General features: G+C 41.9%; 1 protein-coding gene across 3 annotated transcripts; it reads right to left on the bottom strand.

Annotated features, from left to right (window-relative positions):
- Window positions 1-6,898: 6,898 nt before the first annotated feature.
- On the bottom strand, window positions 6,899-19,808 carry CDCA7 (cell division cycle associated 7). 3 transcript variants are annotated; one of them, XM_084891921.1, is made up of 10 exons: window positions 19,654-19,808; window positions 15,831-15,956; window positions 15,175-15,411; window positions 12,280-12,516; window positions 11,900-11,977; window positions 10,510-10,713; window positions 9,889-10,026; window positions 9,163-9,312; window positions 8,609-8,745; window positions 6,899-8,242 (listed from the first exon to the last, which is right to left on the bottom strand). In XM_084891921.1, the coding sequence occupies exons 1-10, from the start codon at window positions 19,672-19,674 to the stop codon at window positions 8,212-8,214; spliced, it is 1,359 nt and encodes a 452-aa protein (XP_084748047.1). In that variant the 5' UTR covers window positions 19,675-19,808; the 3' UTR covers window positions 6,899-8,211. The 3 variants fall into 3 exon arrangements, with proteins under 3 accessions (XP_084748047.1, XP_084748045.1, XP_084748046.1); XM_084891919.1 differs by lacking the exon at window positions 15,175-15,411 and having other exon boundaries at window positions 12,280-12,519; window positions 19,654-19,782; XM_084891920.1 differs by lacking the exon at window positions 15,175-15,411 and having other exon boundaries at window positions 19,654-19,782.
- Between the last annotated feature and the right edge of the window lie 1,542 nt (window positions 19,809-21,350).

The raw sequence follows: 21,350 nt of genomic DNA, 5'->3' as shown, positions 1-21,350 counted from the left end.
TCTTCAGTTTCCTCCCCAACATTTCAGTCAGCATTTTCTTTTTTTATTATTTCTTTTTTATTTCTTTTCATGTTTTAAATTAAATTAAGCCAGCATTTTCAAATGGATTATTATCTATGTTTAATTTAAGAGTAGGAACTTCTTAATAAGGAAGTGTTGAAATGCTTAGGATGAGACGCTTGAGGGTGGTAATATCCGTTAGCATTTGGAAAGACTGGGGATCAGAAATTGACTGTTAACCCCAAAGAATTAGAAATAGTTCTCAAGGATTCACCGATAGGAAAACAGTTTCCTTAAAAATAATGGTAACTTTAATATACAAAAATGAGTTGTATTTCCATACATAAGCAACAAACAATCTGAAAATAAATTAAGAAAATCATTTCCGTTACAAGATTATAAAAGATAATTTGGGTGGGCAGGGAATGCCCAGCCAGTATAGCTCAGTAGTTGAGCATCAACCTATGAACCAGGAGGTCATGGTTCAATTCCATGTCAGAGCATATGCCCAGGTTGTAGGCTTGATCCCTAGTAGGGGGCATGAGGAGGCAGCTGATCAATAGTTATCTCTCATTACTGATGTTGCTATCTCTCTCTCTCCTTCTCTCTTCCTCTCTGAAATAATAAAAATATGTTTAAAAAGTAATTTGGGAAGGATAAATATAACCAGGGAGATGTAAGACTTGTACACTAAAAACTATAAAACATTTTAAAAAGAGATTAAAAACTTAAGTAAATGGAAAGACATCTGTAAATATTTATGGATTAAAAGATAATATTGTTGATATGTCAATACTTCCCAAATTGAAGTACATATTCATTGCAATTCTTATCAAAATTCCAACTTCCATTTTTGCAGAAATGGATATGCTGATCCTAAAATTCATAAGGAATTTCAAAGGGTGCTAAATGGTCAAAATAATCTTGAAAAAGAAGAAATTTGGAGGGATCACACTTCCCAATTTCACAATTTATTATAAAACAGTGTAGTAATCAAAACAGTGAGGTATTGTCATAAGGACAGACATAAAGATCAATGGAACAGAATTGAGAGTCCACAAATACACCCATAAGTTATGGTTAACTGATTTTCAATAAGGTTGCTGAGATCATTCAATGGGAAAAAAGTCTTTTTAACAAATGCTGCTGAGACAATTGAATATTCATATACACATGAATGAGGCTGAATCCTTACCCTTACACCATATCTAAGAAATAACTAAAAATGAACCACTGACCTAACTGTAATAGTTAAAACTATAATAATCTTAGAAGAAAAACAGGCATAAACCTCATGGATTCTTGGATATAACACCAAAAGCAACAACAATACAAGATAGATGAATTAGTCTCTATTAAAATAAACTTTTATGTATCAAAGAAGACAATCAAGGAAGTGAAAAGACCGTCTGGCAGTTACCCAAACAATGAAAAAGTTACTACATGACCCAGCAATTCCACTCCTTAGTATAATATAACAGAATTAAAACCAGATATTCAAACAAATACTTGTAAACAAATGTTCATAGCAGCATTATTCATAACAGCCAAGGTGAAAACAACCAAAATATCCATCAACTGGTGATAGGTAAATGGTGGTATATCCATAAACAAATATTATTTGGCCATAAAAAGAAATGCAGTACTGATACCTATTACAAGGATGAGCCTTGAAAACATGATGCTAAGTGAAATAAACCAGACACAAAAAGCCACATATTGTCTGTTCCCAAATGTCCAGAATAGGCAAGTCCATAGAAACAGAAAGCAGATGAGTTTCCCGGGGCTGAGGAGGAGAAAGAGTGGAGTACCCAGTTTCTTTTGGGGATGCTCAAAATGTCCTGGAGCCACATAATGGCAATGGTTACACAACTTTGGAATATACTGGAAGCCACCGAATTGTACATATGGTAAATTTTTAAAAATATATATATTTTATTCATTTTTTTTACAGAGAGGAAGAGAGAGTGATAGAGTTAGAAACATGGATGAGAGAGAATCATCGATAGCGGCCTCTTGCATACTCCCTACTGGGGATGTTCCCGCAACCAAGGTACATGTCCTTGACTGGAATCAAACCTGGGACCTTTCAGTCTGCAGGCCGATGCTCTATCCACTGAGCCAAACCAGTTTCAGTCATATGGTAAATTTTATGTTATATGAATTTTACTTCAATTTTTTTAGGTTAAACAAAGTAACAAAAAGCTAAACAGTAGGCAAAGACCCAGGAAGCATGACCTTGGGTTATTTTCAAAACCCAGTTCTTTGGTAAAGCAAAGAAGATTGCCAGGAGCAGCTCTCTGGTTCTCAAGTCCCATATCTTGCCTTACTGACATCAATTAATAGAGGTCTTGGTGTCGACCCTAATCATCATGCAGACAGATAAAATTTAGTTAATATCCTTTACTCCCTCCCCAATGCTGAAAAAATAAGATAAATAAAAACTAGCTCCATAATTTTCCTTAGTCATTTATTTCAGTAGCATCTGTTTATGATGATTTACAAGAATTTGGCTGGCAACAAGAGTTGCAGGAAGCATGTGCATAAAGGAATTTTATTTACATATTTTTTCCTCCTTAAGCTCTATAGATACTGAAAATGGTCATGTCTTAGAAATGCAGGCTAGCTCCAGTGATAATGATTGCTTTTTAAAAAGCCATACTGGATGGTCTCCAAGAATTGAGAAACATTTACAGCTATTTAATTTAGAAGACAAACTTGAGGATCAGCCTATAAAAGAACGTGTAATCAAATAAAAATAAGAGAAAACTGAAATACTGGTTCCCGCTGATATGAGATTCTGACTTCCTTAGCACAAGCTCACAGAACAGTCTGTCCTTGGGTATTTGAGTAGGAGAGAAAAGCCACTCTGCACAATATCTTTTCCTCTGAAATGTTACAGCTTAGTTCCATGTTCATATATGTGAGTATATTTCATCATTCTTGGTATGATCATTTGACTATGTTTATCTCTCCCATATACTGCATATAGTTAAGTTGGGGGGGTGGGGAAGACATAATAGAGAGAAGTATGCAATATGTAGTGATGCTGCCATTTATTTGAGAAGGCAAGAGGAGGGTACAAATAAATACTCCTATTTGCTTATAGTTTTGAAAATCAGAGTATCCTATATATAAAAGATAATATGCAAATCAACGACTGGTTGGTATGATGCGTACTGACCACCAGGGGCAGATAATTAATGCAGGAGCTGCCCCCTGGTGGTCAGTGCACTCCCACAGGGGGAGTGCTGCTCAACCACAAGCCAGGATGATGACTGGTGAGTGCAGCAGACTGCCTCCATAGCAGCAGCTCTAAGGATGTCTGACTGTGGCCTAAGCTGTCAGTTGGACATCCCCCAATGGCTCCAGGATGAGAAAGGGCACAGGCCAGGCTGAGAAAACACCACCCCCCCCCCCCAACTCTTCCCAAACCCCTGGTGCATGAATGTTGTGCACCTGGCGTCTAGTAAGTCATTAAACCTTTTAAATGTTTACCTATAGAGCAAGGGGAAGGATCAGGGTGGAAGGATGGAGATATCATCTAGACTTCTCTAAAATTATCTTATTTGTAAGCTTGACTTTGGAAATATGTAACTGTTTTACATCAATATAAAACAAAATTAAATTCTAATTTTTTTTAAAGCAGCCTTTGAAATCAAATGCAAAATAAAACAAATGAACCTAACAACATATCAAAGAGAGGTTACAGCTCAGGAATTAATGCTTTCAATGTCGAGATTCCATCATAATGTTAGTTCTCTCTACCAAAATTTCAGAAATTTTCCTACCCAGGACACCTAACTTATCTTTTGATAAATATTTAATAAATATTTGTTGAGTGTCTACTACATGATAAGGGTATCTGGATTAAAGATGGTCTACTGAGGGAAATATTAAATGAACTATGGGTGGGGTATTATGTGTAATGATCTAGGTATGTAGCCACATCTAAAAGAAATCCTCAGAAGAGTGTTTGGTTCTAATCTCTCTCTTCTTGGGCTAGGAGAGCATGTATGGGCTCTTGAGTCTTCAGAAGTTACTTAACCTTGTTAAGTCACCTCATCTTTAAAGGACCTTCTATGAAGAACTAACATACTGTACTGAGCACTGAGCCTGGTTCCTAGGAGGTGCCCAGCTGACCCTTATTTCCCACCTTTGGCAAATATTCATAATGTTGGACTGAACATGGCTGCAATCATGCGTTATCAGCAGGTACTTTCATCTGACAATGAACACTTCCAACAAATTCAAATCAGGGGATTACATAAAAAATGTTTATTTGTCCAGCTATGCATATTTGCAATCTTACAGGTTGAGCCCACCTGCAGAGAGCCATGCCTCCATTTTGGTTTCTAGTTAAGCAGCTCACCTCCTCTCCCTCCATCCTTGGACTGCACCCAGGGTCACCTGAGCAGCTTAGGTCTATAGACCAGCCCCACACTCTGCAAAATCCCCATCTCCTATCTTTCTTCATCCCAGTAATTGAGTTATTACACTTTTTAGAAATTTATTTTAACCCAAGACTCGGGCACAATATTAATTACAGCATTACACATAACAGCAAGTGATTGTTAATAATCCAGATATCCCAAGACTGGAAATTAAGTAAACTATGGATCATTCATATAAACAAATATTGTATAGTCATTTGAAGTGTTTTGACATTCTTCATGCTAAAGAAGTTGTATATAAAACATAAATGCAATCTCATAAAACAAAATGCAGACTGGCAAAACTCAAATGTTAGTAACTTTTAACTTTAACTGTTTCCTTTGTTTCTTGCTCTTTCCTTCGAACAAGTTTTGCATCATCTGGAATATTATCTTGGAAAAGGTCCTCTACCTGGAATATGTCAATTTCTCTGCGACCAATCCATTCCTTACACATTCCCAAGCAAAGATCCCCAGCTGCCCACTGCCTAAGTTTTAGTCCATCCTCCACTGGCTCACAGCAACACCACTTTTGAGGTTCTTGCCCTCTTCCCCAATCTTATAGTTAATCTAAGGAGTCTTCTACCTATATGACTTTAATGGCCCCCAGTTAAAAAAAAAAAAAGGCTGAAGGATTTCAAGTATCTATGCTGAATGATCCAATACCCTGGCTCCCTACTACCCCACTCCCAGCCCTTCCTGACCACACAGCCCTGAAACCACACCCAGCCCTGCCTGTCTCCCTGCTGACAGGGTTTCTGCAGAAGCCATTCAGCTAGACTTCCACTCCCAAGACACATATATTCTCCCTGACAGAACCTGATTAACCCCCTCTGCTTTTCTGAGTCCTAAGGCAGGCAAGCTCAGGTTAGTTTTAAAACAAACATAACAAAACCGTAACACACCAGTCTTATCTCTGCCACTATGTGACATCGGACAGTTTTGTCACCTTCTCTGGACTTACTTCCTCATCTTTGAGGTATTACCCCATAAACGTGTGGTAAACATTAACATGAAGTAACAGTTGCTCACCTTTCATTTCCCTCAGGATTTGCTGTGACTCTCCTCTCAAAGTGGAAACCCCTCCAGCCTGACTCCAAAGCACTGAACTCTTAACTGCATTCCTCTGGTTTGCAAATAACTCAATATTCTAACCTGACCTTGAGCCATCACTAATAATAAAGCATAAATAAAGCACTCCTACTGCCTTTGCCCTCTTCATTATGAGGTTCTTTTAGTCCATCACAGTTTAGATTTAATTCTCAACCCTAGTAAATAGTGGTAAAGGTAGATACCACGTCAACCTTGGATAATCAGATTGGAAAGACAAATATACAGACAATTCTTGCTCATTTGGGGCATGACTGTGATAACGCTACTTCTCTACATCTAATCATAAAAACTTTCGAGTTCTCTCAACTCTAAGGATGGTGTGTGGAGCTTTCAGTGGAGTGTGGAAGCATGGGGCTCTCACAACCAAGGCTGGGACTGAGCAGCTGACCTAAGGTTTCCTTGTCAGATGGGAGTCATGAGCCCCACAATGGTACGATATGCTTGGTAAGGAGAAAACACCAATTTTCCTCTCTTCATTCCTCATCAGGTTATAGGTTTGTGTCCTAGTTTCTCCACTACATTGTCAATCCTTTAAGAGTTAAGGCCTTCGGAGTCATCTGTTTAGTCAATATTTCTAATGAAAACAACCGTCGGTTCATAGTAGTAAAAATATGGCACCACAATGTTCCAAACCACCACCAATTCAAATAACTCTACAAATTTAAGCTTCCTAATCATATTATCTAAAACTTTAGATTATAATTTGGGTTCTTAAAATTCCAATTTATGAAGATACCTATTTCCTTTGGTTCTACATGTTATAAAACTTCAACCCAAATAGGCCATATTGTCATATTTTTCACAACCCTCCAAAAACGTAAAAAACAAACAAACAAAAAAAAAAACTTAGTTTCTGTGCCATATGAACATAAGGCTGCGGCAGGATATGGCGCTTGGGCTGCAGTGTGCCAGCCCTGGTCTAAAGAACTGGGTTATTAGGAGCTTTCAGACCATGCCTTTTTTTTCTGGATTCTCAGTCCTGGAACAAGTTTCAAGGCACAGTGTGCCTTTAAGTAAATATTTGAATGGTTGATAAAAGCAAGCTAAGTATTGTGAAATTGCTGTTTGTACCTGCATTGGCAAATGGTAAAGGAAACACTGCAAAATTTCATGGGCACATGCTATTTTCTATCTGGCCATCTAGCTGTCTGTCTTGGTAGATTTTCTGATCCCAGCGATCAGTCCTATCACCAAGTTAGGTGCTGCTCAAAGGAGCCGGCCTTTGACATTCAGAAACTTAATGCAAAAGGGAGATTGGAAAAGGAATAAATAGTCTGATGTTTAAATAAGAGGAAAAAATTAAAATTTAGTACAGTAAGATTAAGCATTATAGACTTTAAAAAGCAGACAAGTTAGAACAAAATGTTTTATTATCAAAATAGAAACTTTATATAAAAGCATTACAGATCAAAAGCCTATTTACATTTATTGATTCAAGCCCCATGTATGCATCACTGGAAGGACACAGCAACAGGCTGCACATGCAAAGGGAAATGGACAACACTCAGACCCCAGCTCTACCGATTAATGCAAAAAAAAAAAAATGGGGAGAGGAAGCCGGAGGAGACACATGAAATCTGCCCAGAAACTAAACTGGCAGAGATGTCAAGTCAACAACCTGGAAAGTCACCCATCTCCAAAAAGGCACTTCTCATTGCTCTAAAAGTGCTTGCAACCTCAATTCGAACCTCATGGCTAGCTTTCCTTGGTAAAAGCCTCTACCTTATGTCTGAAAACAAAAAATTTCCTCAAGAAAACAAAAATTGCAAATTGTATGCTAATATTAGTATCAATTTTCCACGCAAAATGATCAAGAATTTGAAATGTCTTACATTTATGAAATGAAAAAAACTTGGCAAGCTACCATTGTACTGAAAGTTATATCATGAATTCGAACCACCCTATTTCATACTAATTTCCTAGGATGTCTTTTCTATAATGACTGTGAATATAGCACTGTCCACAAGTCTTTGGATTGTGACAGTTTGAGCCCGATGTACCATCCAACCTCATGGTGGGGAAAAAAAAATCAGCAACTAAATCCCAGCGGTGACTACTTGTATAATAAGCACCACAATGAAATATTCTCATTAGAGGCATCCAAAGTAACATGCCCACCCCACTTTCCAACAACTACCTCATTCCTCCACATGGTTTTAAGACTTTTGGGCCTTGATGCTGTAAGAAATATCAACTAGTGTGACAATTATGCCCATTGTTTTTGTGTAAACAAGTTAGAGGGCTGGTCTCAAGAGATGTAATTAGTTAACACCACTACCGCCTTTCTAAGTGCTTGGTTTCATAGGTGGATTCCAGGGCTAGTTCAACATCGATTAAATCAAACATGCTTTCATAAAACTGTCATTTTAAAAGAATTCAGAAACTAGAGGGTGAGGGAGACCCACTGTAAACAGTGGGGATGGTGTGAGGGAAGGGGCAGGAGAAAGCAAAGAAATGGCAGGAGGGCAGAGCACAGCGGGAAACATGCCTCCGTGATGCTGGGAAACACGGCCGATGAGACTAACTTGATTTGAGTTTCCTACAAAGCAAACTGATCATCAGGATTCTTAACTCAGGTTTCAACCACATGACAACATTAACAAGGAAGAAAACTTTAACAAGGAAGACGGGCGCGGTGGAAGGCAGGTAGTGGATCTTCCAAATACTATGCTTGCATCTCAAACTCCTGCTTCAGACTGAAAAAAAGAAAAGGAAATATGTCAGGGCACTGTTTTCAAACTAAGAATTCTCTCTTGAAAGCCTAATTCACTCTTTTAGAAATGTTTTTATTGAGTTGTAACATACATGCTTTAACATATGTTGTGTACATCTTGAATTTACACACACACACACACACACACACACACACACAGCTCCACTGCCCAGGTGACAGCAGATGTTTTAAATATTCCAAAAGACTCTCAATGTGTCCCTTTCCAGTCAATACCTGCATCCCCCTAACCCCTGAGTTAACCACTCCTCTGGCTTCTACCATCCTTTTATTAAAGACACATAAGTGAATATAAGGTTTGGGTGTGGAAGAAGGAAAAAGCAATCATTACCTTTTCAAGTAAGCATGCACATTCCCGAAGCCGTGGTATTTGGCCAGGTACACGAGGACCCCCGTTGCACACCGCCCATCTCGCTGGCGACAGAAACTGCAATTGCAGATTCCTCGACAAGGCGGGCAGTGCCAGTTCTGCAGAATTGGGAAAAGGCACAATTAAATCAAAACTACACCCCTCTTCCCCTTACTTATCTACTCCTATTTAAACCACTAAGGTTGGTATCATCAATCGCTTTTACATCTTTTATTAAAAGAAAAAAATCTTAACATGGTTAATATCCACTAGGAGTTCCCTTAGGAGTTCCAGCACAGAAGGTCACACGGCAGTTACCAGGGGTGAACAGGAACGGAGAATCACATTCCCCTGAACAGGCAGGTCCCGGGCCTGGGGAAGGGGCTCACACCCACCCAGCACCAGCACTATGAATTCACCTGCCTTCCCCGAAATGAAAGCCCCACAGCAGGAGGCTCAACCCTTTCACCGATGCCATCTCTCTGGCCAATCAGCTGCCCTTCAAAGCCCCCAGGCCCACCCCCCCAGTCACCTACCGGGTCCAGCAGGGCGTCCTTGACCTCTTCGCCGTAACGGTTCCGAAGGCAGGGCCCGCAGAACTGGCCTCGAACACCCCAGCACTCTGGGTTTCTGCAGTTTGTTTTGGTATCGATGGTTTTCTGGCGGCACTGATGGCAAGTAGACCCCTACAAATAAAAAGCAAATCACAACAACAACGATGACGACAACACTGCTTTCTGTAGAGAAAACCGACTTATTTAAAGAGTGTCCTCCCTTATAGGTAGTCTGGCATTTTGAATCTTATTTCCTATCTTATATCCACGTGGATATGCTAGGACATGGAAAGTATCTCAAGCATGGTGATTTCATGCAGCTGGCAGATTCAATATTATCTGCATGTCTTTCCTTCAAGTAAAGGTCTTAACGTGCAAAAAAGCTTGTCCAGAACCCTTTTTAATCTTTAGCACACCACCACATCCCCAGCACCCATCTATGTAGGCACACATAATAGACACACAGGAAATATATGCTGGGTGAACCGATTTCTAAATTAGCACAAAAGATTTAATGCTACTGAAGACTTAAGAGGGCCAGATCCCAAGGATGCTACAAAACTCTCTTTCCTCCGATGAAAGAAAGACTCAGGCACACATCCCATATGCTAGGACATTTAGAACATCAGCAAAACTCTAAGGATAGAGGCTATCCTTCCTCTCACAGACGTGGACATTTTCATTCATAAAGTCAACAGGGGCCTTTACCAAGGAACGGCTATATATCTTCTCTCGAGAATTGTTGCAGATGTTCTCCAGCTCGTCCTCTGTAATTTCCTCCACCGGGCGAATGACGTGCGGGAGGGTCATGGATCCCGGACGACGGCCTCGGGGCACGTCATCATCCTGCGAACAGCAAGCACGGGACAGTGATCTGACCGGCTCTCCCAGACCCGATCTCAGATACCTGACTCATCATTCCTTCGCAGAGAGTTCAACCTGGGAAATCTTTCTTAAGGCTTATGGAGAGGAGACAGGTCCTAAGTTTAGGAAATGATTCCTAAAACTAAGAAAAGCTGACAAAGAAAACTTTGTGTGGGAGGCAATCAATCGGTGAAGATTAAAATTACATAAAACTCATGAGGATACTGTATGTCAATGTAGCAAGAAAATCTGTGGAAAGGTCTAATTATCTTCAGTTTATAAAATGTTATTTGAAGTTTCTTGAAAAGGCTCCACTGTTATCAATAACTTCAAAAAAAATCACCAAATAACTTGGTATGACATTAACAATTCTGAGTGGTTTGAGAACATTTGATGTAAATCTTTTGGTATCAGGCCTACGGAAGATGGAAAACAGAAGAGCGAGCACAGATGTGGAGAACTCACGTTCATGTAGCCGTCCATGGTCTTCCTCTTTCTCACCAGCATGTACTTATCCTCCTCCTCTTCCTCCTCCTCCTGCTCCGCGGGCAGCGCGCCGCGGGACCCGAGGATCCGGGACCGAGACCGGGTAAGCGGCCGTGCTCTCCGGTCAGGGTTCCTCCTGGAGGTGACACCAGGGAATGTGCGCCTTCGGGGTGTCTTCGATTGCTAAACAAGACACAGGACAGAACCCGTTTGTTCCAGAATGAAGAGAAGTGGCACCCTCTCCTAGTGCGTGTGTAAAGGGAGAGCTCCGTTTTTTGACTTTCTGTCCTTTCTATAACGCATGGACAAGGAGCCATAAAACAAAACAGCCGTTATCACTTTGCTTTTGTAACACCAAGTCCAGTTTACCTCCAACTGAGAAATTATTTACTTATTCATCTACTTAATCACGAGGTAAGAATAAATCCAGTTTTCCAAAGCAACCTTTTCTACATCTTTTTTTTTTTAATATATATTTTTATTGTTTTTAGAGAGGAAAGAAGAGGGAGAGATAGAAACATCAATGAGAAGAGAGAAAGAATCATTGATTGGCTGCCTCCTGCACACCCAACGTAGGGATGGAGCCCACAACCTGGACACGCATCCTGACTAGAATCGAACTGTGTCCTCCTGGTTCATAGGTTGACGCTCAGCCACTGAGCCCCACAGGCCAGGCTCTACGACATCTCTTAAGCCCCGACACACTCACTGTTTCTACAGCGAGTATGTATGTGTGGTTTTCCTTCTTCCATTCAATGTAGTGAAGATGTAAGTTTAATCAATTCATTGCTAGCTTCTTCCTTTTCTCCTCAAGTAGGGGTAGAGAATGAAAGTCTTTTCTTTTGTACCACAGCAGACAACACCAAATTCCTGAGTTACACTAGCTTAGTCCTCAGAATATACTCACATATGTTAGGCCATGACTTGGTTAAGAAATCATTTTTTTCCTTCTCAGTTTTTAAAAACATCGGTTACTATGCATCTACCATGAAAAGAGAAATGTGCAAATGCTGGGAATACAGGAAAAATACTTTCCTATCTTTAGTCTGTGCCCTTGAGGGGTTTAGTCTAGTTAGAAAGAAGAGAAATAACCAATCAAAAGGGGTTTGAGCACTGCACAAGCTTGGCATAGGGAGGCCACCCCTTCCCGGGATCTAAGGAAGAGTCTAATACAGAGATGTATGAGAAGGTTCCCTCGAATCCCTTTGTCTATAAAATCCCTCTCACACACATCCCCACATAGAGCTATGAGGTTTCCTCTTTGTCTGTAAGATCACACAGAATAAGAAGACTGGGCTTTCAAACATCCTAACAAACCTACCTCAGACCTGCCCAAGACACCACTGAACAGACAAGGAGTTGCACTTACTGATCTGGGGCCCGGGAGGGAGTGCCGTCCAGGGAAGGAGCCAGGGAAACTTTCTAATTCCGCCATTAGCTTTGCAAGCTGAAAAGGAAGGAAACGAAGCAGAAATGACTGGTTTAGAGTAACTGCTGAAAATGAGCAAGTTATGGAAATTACTGTCGTATATCTCAGAGTTCCTGATTTCTCCTACACATTTACCAAGACTAATAGATTTTTAAAAAGGAAAAGTGAGCTCAGGGAAAGAAACACATTTTAAAGCACACACTGTACAAATAACGACTTCATAGCTGCGCTGAGAACAAGTCTTGACACAGATAAGCAACAAGTGGCTTGGAGAAAAGCTGGAAGAGTTCATTCTAACACATTCCAAGTGAGATACCTACCATGGCTTTGTTTTGCTTTATATTTAAAGCCCTTTTCTCCAGAAAATTCATGCCGTTTTCATCTTCTGAATCAGAGTTGGGATCCGTCACAGGCTTCTCTGCGGCTGCAGGAGCTGCTGCTCTTTTGCTGGCCGCGCCCCGGGTATTTCGGGCCGGAAACTTCATGGCCACCCGGAGAGGCCCGGCCCGCCTGCTCTGACTGCGGGTCCTGCAGCCTGCATGGTCTGGCTGTAATCGCTGCTTAATCAGAACAATTGAGTTATCAGTGATTTGTCTGCTGAACCGGTTGCACCAGCATGGCTACATCGCCTTTTAACAAAAGATGCTTGCATCAAATACATTTTAACCGGCCACTTTAACTGTCCACTTTAATTGGCAGCTCTGGCTAACAAAGCCAGAAATTGTATTTCAAAAGAATCCCTACAGGAACAAATATGTATTCTCCCATAAACATGATTTCAATGCTAATGACAATATTAAACTATACTGAAGATGGGCTTTAATCTACTTTTTAGAAATTGTGTTAAAACATACTTAACATAAAATTACCCATTTTAACCATTTTTAAGTGTACAGGTCACTGTTATCAAATGCATTCAGATTGGTGTGCAACCATCACCACCATCATCTCCAGAACCTTCTCATCATCTCCGACTGGAGCTCTGTGCCCTTTCAACAGCTCCCATCCCCTCCCCGTAGCCCCCGGCAACCACCATGCTGCTTCCTGTCTCTATGAATTGATACGCTAGATCAGTGTTTCCCAACCTTCTCTCATGATGAGAATCACCTGGTGGAGTTGTTAAAACACAGATTCCTGAATCCCAACTAAGAAGTGCTAAACTAGAATTTTTGGGAACATATAGGTAAAATTGCATACCTAACTTAGTGCTCTGTATATATCTTAGAGCACTAGTTAAGTATACAATTTTACCTATATGTTCCCAAAAATTCTAGTTTAGCACTTCTTAGTTGGGATTCAGGAATCTGTGTTTTAACAACTCCACCAGGTGATTCTCATCATGAGAGAAGGTTGGGAAACACTGCGCTAGATACTTCTCTAATCCCCTTACCATAAGGCTAAAATAAGAAAGTCCTTATTCTAACGTAATCTAGGTTTCCATCATTAAATATGTGTTAATAACGATTGGCCATTGGGGAAATGCACATCAGGATCACAAAATACCACTTCATACCCACACACACTGCCGGTGGGAATGTAAAGGGTGCAGCCACTTTGGAGAACAGTCTGTCAGATCCTCAAAAGGTTAAACAGACTTGCGCTACAGCCCAGCAATTACACTCCTAGGTAGATACTCAAAAGTGCTTGTCCACACAAAAGTTTGTACATCAATGTTCATAGCAGTATTATCCATAATAGCCAAAAGGTACAAACAGCCCAAACATCTATCAACTGATGAAGGGATAAATAAAACGTGGTATGTTCACACAATGGAATGTGACTCAGCAATAAAAAGGTACTAAGTATTGGCTTATGTCACAACCTGGAGGCACTCAAGTGAAACAAGCCAGCCACAAAGGACCACATATTGTATGGTGCCTCTTCTGTGAAAAATCCAGAATAGGCAAAACCAGAATGACAGAAAACAGACTGGTGGCTGCCAGCGGTGAGGGTGTTGGGAAAGGATGCAAAGTGACCGCAGATGGGTACCGGGTTTCTTCTGGAGTAATAAAATTATCCTAAAATAGATGGTTGTGATGGTTGAGAAAAAGAAACAAGAAAAATATCCCCCTTCACAACTTGAAAACCCATTTTCAAAATTCGAAAATTTCTAAAAACCCCCACAGCTTCTACTATTCTTCATGTACTTTTAGTGTGCACAAATTGAAACTATAAAATGACGGGGGGGGAGGGGGGGGGGGAAACTTTCATGAGTTCTGAAGACTTTTAATTGATTGGCATTTTATTGGTTACAACACTCAGGACCCACAAAGAATTGAAACAATACCCAGAAGCGATTCGGGCTGCAGACTATGTGTGGGTCACATCCAGATTCTCAGAGCTGCCCTGGCGCTAACTCCAACATCTCCAACATGCACTGATGGAGACCAGCATTACTTATCACAGGAAATGCTGCACCACTGTCAAGTGGTGAGAGCCATGAAAACATTCCCTGGTCAGGCTCTCTCACTATGTCAGCCTCACTCAGGTGTGGTTCCAGGCAGCCAGGCCACACGGAGCTGCAAAGCATGCACCTGCCTGCAAATCAGCACACGTCTTCCTTCGTCAAGAAAGTCCTGCTACAGGAAACCACCTGCAGAACTGAACGGTGTGCTCAGGGAGAGTGACACCCAGGTGCAGCAGCAGCAGTGCGAGTGGCAGTGTGAGCGGCAGTGTGAGCAGGAGAGGTTAAAAAGGTGAGGCAGTGTGTGCAGGAAAAGCAGGTCCAAGGAGCAGAAGTGGAAGCAGAAAGGGCCCTAACGGTCATTATCTGCACTCGGGCCCAGCACATGCATTAGCACTGGCTTCCCAAACCCATGCACCTACTACGGGAACATTCACCAAAGGCCTGGTCCAGGCCAGGCCCTGGACTGGGCAACTGAACCTAAACGTGAATGTCACTAATCTTGAGGACACACGTGTGCTTCCTCCAATTAGGCCGGATTTCTGTGGCAATGGAAATCTGGAGGTTGGCCAGGTTTATCTTAGCAGTTTCCAAGATTTTCAGAGGCTACAAAACGTTCAGGCTTTACACACAGGACTACTTTATAAACTGCTTTAAGGCCTAAAGACTCTCACATGTTAAAACGGTCAACAGAATCTCTGGCACGATTCAAATGAAAATTAAAAGAAGAAAAAAAACTCTTTAAAAGCAAGTACATCACGCCTCAAAATGTACCGTATTTCTTTGATATTGGTGAAATTCTCGAACTCACCATTCCATCTTGTATCTCACTCTCTGAGAAACCGCAAAAGGATTCATCGTCAGAGTCGGCGTGAAAAATACTGGCCAGTTTGTTAGTGACATCTGGCCTTGGCTTCTGCAAAAATCCACAATGGTCTAACACATCTTGCACCTCACTTTCTGAGAAGCCGCAGAAAGATTCATTATCAGAGTCCTCATAAAAAACATTTGCCAGTTCTTCACTGATATCTGACCTGAATTTAGGTTTCTGTAAAATAAATAAATAAATGTGGTTGTGCATCTTTCCCCCCTCTTTCAAGAACCAATTTCCCATAAACCGTGCAGAGAGCAAATCACATTCACAAGTGCACTACAAGAGAATAGCTTTTGTTACAAAGAAAAACGGTTCAGAGGTTTACAAATGATTTCTGAGTTGTTATGGCAAATCATCAAGCATGTTAGGTTAGGCGACATTTCAAAAGGAGAGAATAAGTAGCTAATCTACCTCCAACAATTACTACCTAGAACCACAGCAAAAAGTGAAATGAAATTACAGTGCACACTGTATTTTCATAACCGCTGTATAGAAATGCAGGCAAAAAGCAAGCAGTTTTAATCACGCACAAAGCATTTGGGGCATTTTGAGCTCTGCAGACTCAATTCTGTTTATTCTCAGGCAGCACTTACTGTGTTTGCAAAATTATCAGAAGCAAAGCTGTCACAACTGTCATCAGAGGATGACGAGGTTTCCATGGAAATCAACTTCACATAGCTGAATTTCTTGAAGTTCGTCTTTACTCTGCGATCCTTTTGCTGCAAATGGAAATGGCAGTACCATTAAGTGGGATGCTCACCACAGTGGCTAACTAAAACATTTTTTTTTTTTTTTTTTTTTTTTGTTCAGTAGCTTCCAACAGCACAGATATATCCATTTTTTAAACGCTGTATAGGAAAAAGGGAATTTGCAATTGCTATAAAAAATTTTCAAAACTAACTAAAATCCTAAAAAGGGATCCCCTCTGACGGAAAACTGTAATATTTATCAACTTAAATATATATCTATAGAGCTACCTCACTACCCACCTAAAGAGACCCCAAGCTCTCAGCATTATACTGAGCTCCCAACAAGTTCAATGCCAGCCTCCCAAAATCCGCTCTTAAAAAAAAGAAAACTGTCCTTCAAAAGTGCAAAATGGTGGAGTGATTTCTCTCCTTCAGCTAAAATCAAGCTAATCAGGTCTTCTGCTGCAAGCTTAGAGCTAGTATACACGAAGTCCCCAAACTACAAAACTGGACAGCACTTCCATTTCAAGATGGCAGGCTTTCCAACAGGCCTTGTTCCCATCAGGGAGGGGACAGTGATTTCAGCACAAGCCCTTACAAATAGGATATATCAACACAGAGAACAAATGTCCAAGGAGCCAAGTTAAAGGTCAAACAGAACTCCAAACCCAGGGAGTATACCGGTTCCACCCCAGCACTCTACCAGCCTGGCCCGACTTTCAAGCTCTTAACACTTGCTCTACGAGTCTTTAAGTTTTAAGAAGTCCTTTCATAAGGCACAAGTTACTTGTAGATATAAAAATGCTTCTTTCATTCATACTAGGTGTACCGGTTAATAATGTGGATTTCTTTTCAATGGATGGAGTTACACATAGGTTGATATTTATGCGACTTGATATGTATGCTATTTTGTTGTATTGACAACAAGCTTCAACATTTCATATGTCAAATTTTCTGAAGGTGTTAACATCATAGATATTTTTACGCTTAAAATTGTCGAATTTCGTGCCCCAAAAAGAGCATTTGTGGGAAGTTTTAATTCATTACTTTATTTTAATTCATATACTTCAGGAAGCTTATGGTGAACACACTCCATCTCAAGATACTTGTGAAAGATGGCTTAAACGCTTTAAAAGTGATGATTTCAATGTGAAAGACAAATAATGTCCAGGTCAACTGAAAAAGTTTGAAGACCAACAATTAAAGCATTAGTGGATGAAGATGTGTGTCATACTCAAAAACAACTTGCAGAAAGATTGAATGTTGCTCAGCAAACAATTTCCAATTGTTTACAATCAATAGAAAAGATTTTAAAGGAAGGAAAAGGGGTGCCACATCAACTGAACGAAAGACAAATGGAAAACCACAAAGTCATCAGTAAAATGTTGCTTCAATGGCACAAAAGAATCTTTTTTGCATCAAATTGTGACTGGTGATGAAAAGTGGATTTATTTTGAGAATCCCAAATGCACAAAATCATAGGTTGCTCCAGGTCAACCATCAACATCGACAGCAAGGCAAAATCGCTTTGGAAAGACAATGCTTTGTGTTTGGTGGGACAATATTTTGTGTTTTGTGTGAAGTATTATGAACTTCTAAAACCAGGTGAAACCATTAATAGTGATCACTACCGACAACAAATAATCAATTTGAACCACTCTTTGATCAGAATGTGCCAGAAGACATGGCAAAGTAATTTTGCTTCATGATGACGCACCACCACACACTTCAAAACCAGTTAAGGACATGTTAAAAGATCTTGCCTGGGAAGTATTAACCCACCAGCCATATTCACCAGACCTTGCTCCTTCAGATTACCACTTGTTCCGATCCATGGCACATACACTTTCTGAGCAGCACTTCAAAACGTATGAAGAAATGGAAAATTGGGTCTCTGAATTGGTTTGCCTCAAAACAAGAAAAGTTCTATTGGGACGGATCCACAAATTACCTGAAAGATGGGGGAAGTAGCTAGAGATGGACATTACTTTGAATAAAGCACTTTTGATGCTTCTCTTGGAATTATTATATTTTCTTTGGATTACAAAATCCACATTATTAACCGGTTGACAGTTAACTTGCATTATTAACCGGTCAATAATTAATTGATTTTATAATCAAAGAAAACATGATGATTTCAAGAGAAGTAGTCTCTTGCAAATAAAATTATTTTCATGATGATGGTACCCAACCATCCTATGCTCCAAAGTAGACTCCATTCAATCATCTTAGGAAGTTTTTATCCTTTTAGAAAGACAAGAGAATATGATAAAAGGTAGAGCTACTACACATTAAAAGGATCTCAGAATCCCATTTTTCAGACAAGGGCATCAGAGGCTCAGGGGAGATGACATTTATTGTCCAAGATCATAGGGCTGGAAGGAGGACTCAGCCTACAATCTCCTAAAAACAGCAGTATTCTTGCATTACTGCAGGAATTATCATCATTTACTCATCAATCTATCTGTAAGCAAAGGCTCAGGACAGTTTGGAGGAAGACATTCCATTGGAAGCAGTCAGGGAAATACATGCTGGGCTTTTAACAAGTCAGCACATGCCAAAAGTTGTTACTAGGCAAATGTTTGCAGGAAACGACTAGAAGAAGAAACACGCACATAGTTATGACTGAGATAAACTTCTTTGGCAATAAACGAATAGCACTTCGCAGGTGTTTTCGGTGCCAGGTACTAAGTATGCTTTCACATTCTATATATAATTCATTCTTTGCAACTATTCCCACTTAACAAACGGGGAAGCTGAGCTTCAGAGAGGTGAAAGGGATTATTCAAGGCGAGCGATTGCCTGACTTTGCACAGAGGCACGTCCGATTCCAAGCTCAGCTACACACATGGCTCTCTTCACCCTGAAAACCAAAGCTTAGATCCAAGGATGTCTCTGATGAGCCCACGTGCCCAGCCCGCTCCCCCCACCCGCCAGCCTCCCCACTTGTGGATATTTATTTTAAGCATGTCACATTCTTCCTTTTCACCCTGCCCCCACCTCCTGCCCTCCCCTCCCCTGGGGCAGACCCCACGTTCCGGTTTCCGTTAAGAGCAAAGAGTTAACTAACGTTCCGCTGGGCCAATATCCTGCAGCGTGAGAGGAAGGCTGGGGGCTGGGGGCTGGGGGAAGGAATGGGGAAAGAGTGAAAGGCTGCAAAAGTTTGGAGCCCCAAGAGGTTCAGTTGTACTTAATCACCGCATGAGACCCGTGTGCGCCACCAAAGTGTTTGCAAGACCTTTAAACTGCAAACCCACGGGCCCTGAGCGGCGAGCAGCGGCCCGGGCGGGCGGGGAGCTGGCGAGGGCCGGGGCGCTGCAGGGTCCAGTCACAGGAGCGCATCCCACAGGCCAGGTTCGGGCTCGCAGACACAGTGGGGGGACCCCCGCGAACACCAAGGGGAGACTGGTCAGCCCCGGGGCGCTGTCCTGCACGTGCGCCTCGACCCCACGTGGCCTCGGAGCCCCCACCGCGGCCAGCCGTCCTCCTGCAAATCGCGCAAACGACTCAAATCTCGGAACCGCCGCGCGCCACTTGCGCACGCCCGGCAGGGACTGCCCCAGACCCCAATCACCCCAACTACACAAAACGGGGGGCTCTCCCAAAGGGGCGCCGCCCGGGACGGCCCGCCCGTGGAGGAGCAGCACTCCATCCTTGGGAGTTGGTTGGAGGGGGTCGGCCCGCACCCACCGTGCCCGCCCTGCGGGTTTGCCCACCCAGCCCTCACCAGCACGCGGCGAGCATCCATGGTGGCAGCCGGCCGGGCCGGGGCCCGCGTTTGGAGAGGAGAGCCGATGGCCGTGCGCCGCGGTCCCAGCGAGCAGCCGCCGGGCGGGCGGGCGGGCGGACGGGCGGCGCTCAGACCCGGGCCCGGAGGGCGGGGCTCGGGCCGGCTTTCCCGCGGCGGAGCGCACGCAGGTCCTGCAAGTTGTGATGCCGGCCCGCCCGAGCGCCCGGCCCGCTCAGCCCAGAAATAAAAGAGGCTCACTAGATATGATGCACTCAAGCGCATGCCTTGGGAATCCCCTAAAATCCGCCTTGAAAAAGTGCTGTTTTTTTAGGGCTCCAGGACTCCTCTCTTTATGTGGCTGCACGGTCCTGAGAGAACGGCGCGAAAGTGGTTGGTGTTGCTGGAGAGGGGGTGAGGGTGAAGGTGGGGGTAGCAGGACGATTAGCATGAATTTGGGGCTGGGAGAAGACAGGAAGATGAGGGCTCTGGGGAACCCGCAAGGGTCCTGTGGGTCTCTGCCCTGAGCCCTTCCATAGCGGCCTGCAGTTTGCATTATTAAAAAAATAAAAATCAAAGAACCAAGCACCAACTCCACTCCTTGTTTGTACTTCTTATCTGGTAGCCACGCCATTATCTATTCTAAAGCAACAAAATGTGTTAAATCCGGATCTTTCTTACCAGCAGAGGAAACCAAGTTGCCTTACCTAAGAGTTGAGGTTTTTAAATTAGGAAAAGGGCGATGCCAAGACTTTATCTACTAGAATGGATATAGAAGCTAAGCACGGTAGTAACATGGTTAGGAGATCTTTTCACTGATCACCTAATTAGAATCACCTAAATCAGAATTGCTTTTACTCAAATCTGACACTACGACAAAACGAAGAGACACATTTTTGTAAAGAGCGAGGGGGAATTGCTTTTTAGAAAAAAAGCAAAATAATCCGGGTTGTTTTTAAAAGACCCTAATTATAATCTTACATTTAAAACAAGTGCTTGGAATAAACACTCCATTTCCCCCCTTCAAAACTTTTTTTCTCTCTGGAATAATTCCTTTTAGTAAGAGAGCATGCGTGAACACATGGCGTTCCTCTTCCGATGCAATTAATACAAAACTGTGTGCGAGTAAAAATGCACAGGAACAATGGGTTGGAAGAATTGGAAGGAACTTGGTCGTCAGGTCTGCCAACCTTTCTAAAAAACGCCTACCCAGGGCCGCAGTGCCACAGGGCAAGGGACAAAGAACTCACTGTCACAAGGTAGGCGCCTGGAGAAATTCCTGCGGTAGCAGGGGGCCCTCAATAAATATTTGTTGAGCAAAAAAGCAACTACGTATATGAACGGTGAATGAACTAAAATTGTTAGTGCTGTGTCCTTGGCCATGCAATCGTGTGCCACTAAAATTAAATATATGACAATTTGAAATTGTGACATGCATAAGGTAGAAGATTAAGCCACTTTGCCTATAAACGGTTCTGAAAGGAAAATTCTCGTAGCCCTCCGAAGGCACTAGAAAATAATTTGGTTTACATACATTTTAAAGGATCAGATCTCTGACAGTCTTTTTAGTAATCAGGCAAATGCAAATTAAAACAAGGAGATTCAGTTTCACTCAGACTGGAAAAAATTTAAAAGCCTGATAAGACCAGGTGTTGGCTAAGGATATGAGGAAATTCCTGCAATGATGTGAGTAGAGA

The sequence above is a fragment of the Pipistrellus hanaki genome (genome assembly GCF_964339955.1).
Source record: "Pipistrellus hanaki genome assembly, chromosome: 8".
In the NCBI taxonomy this organism is placed as follows: Eukaryota; Metazoa; Chordata; class Mammalia; order Chiroptera; family Vespertilionidae; genus Pipistrellus; species Pipistrellus hanaki.
The sequence above is the reverse complement of the archived record's forward strand: the minus strand, read 5'-3'. Positions and strand labels throughout refer to the sequence as shown.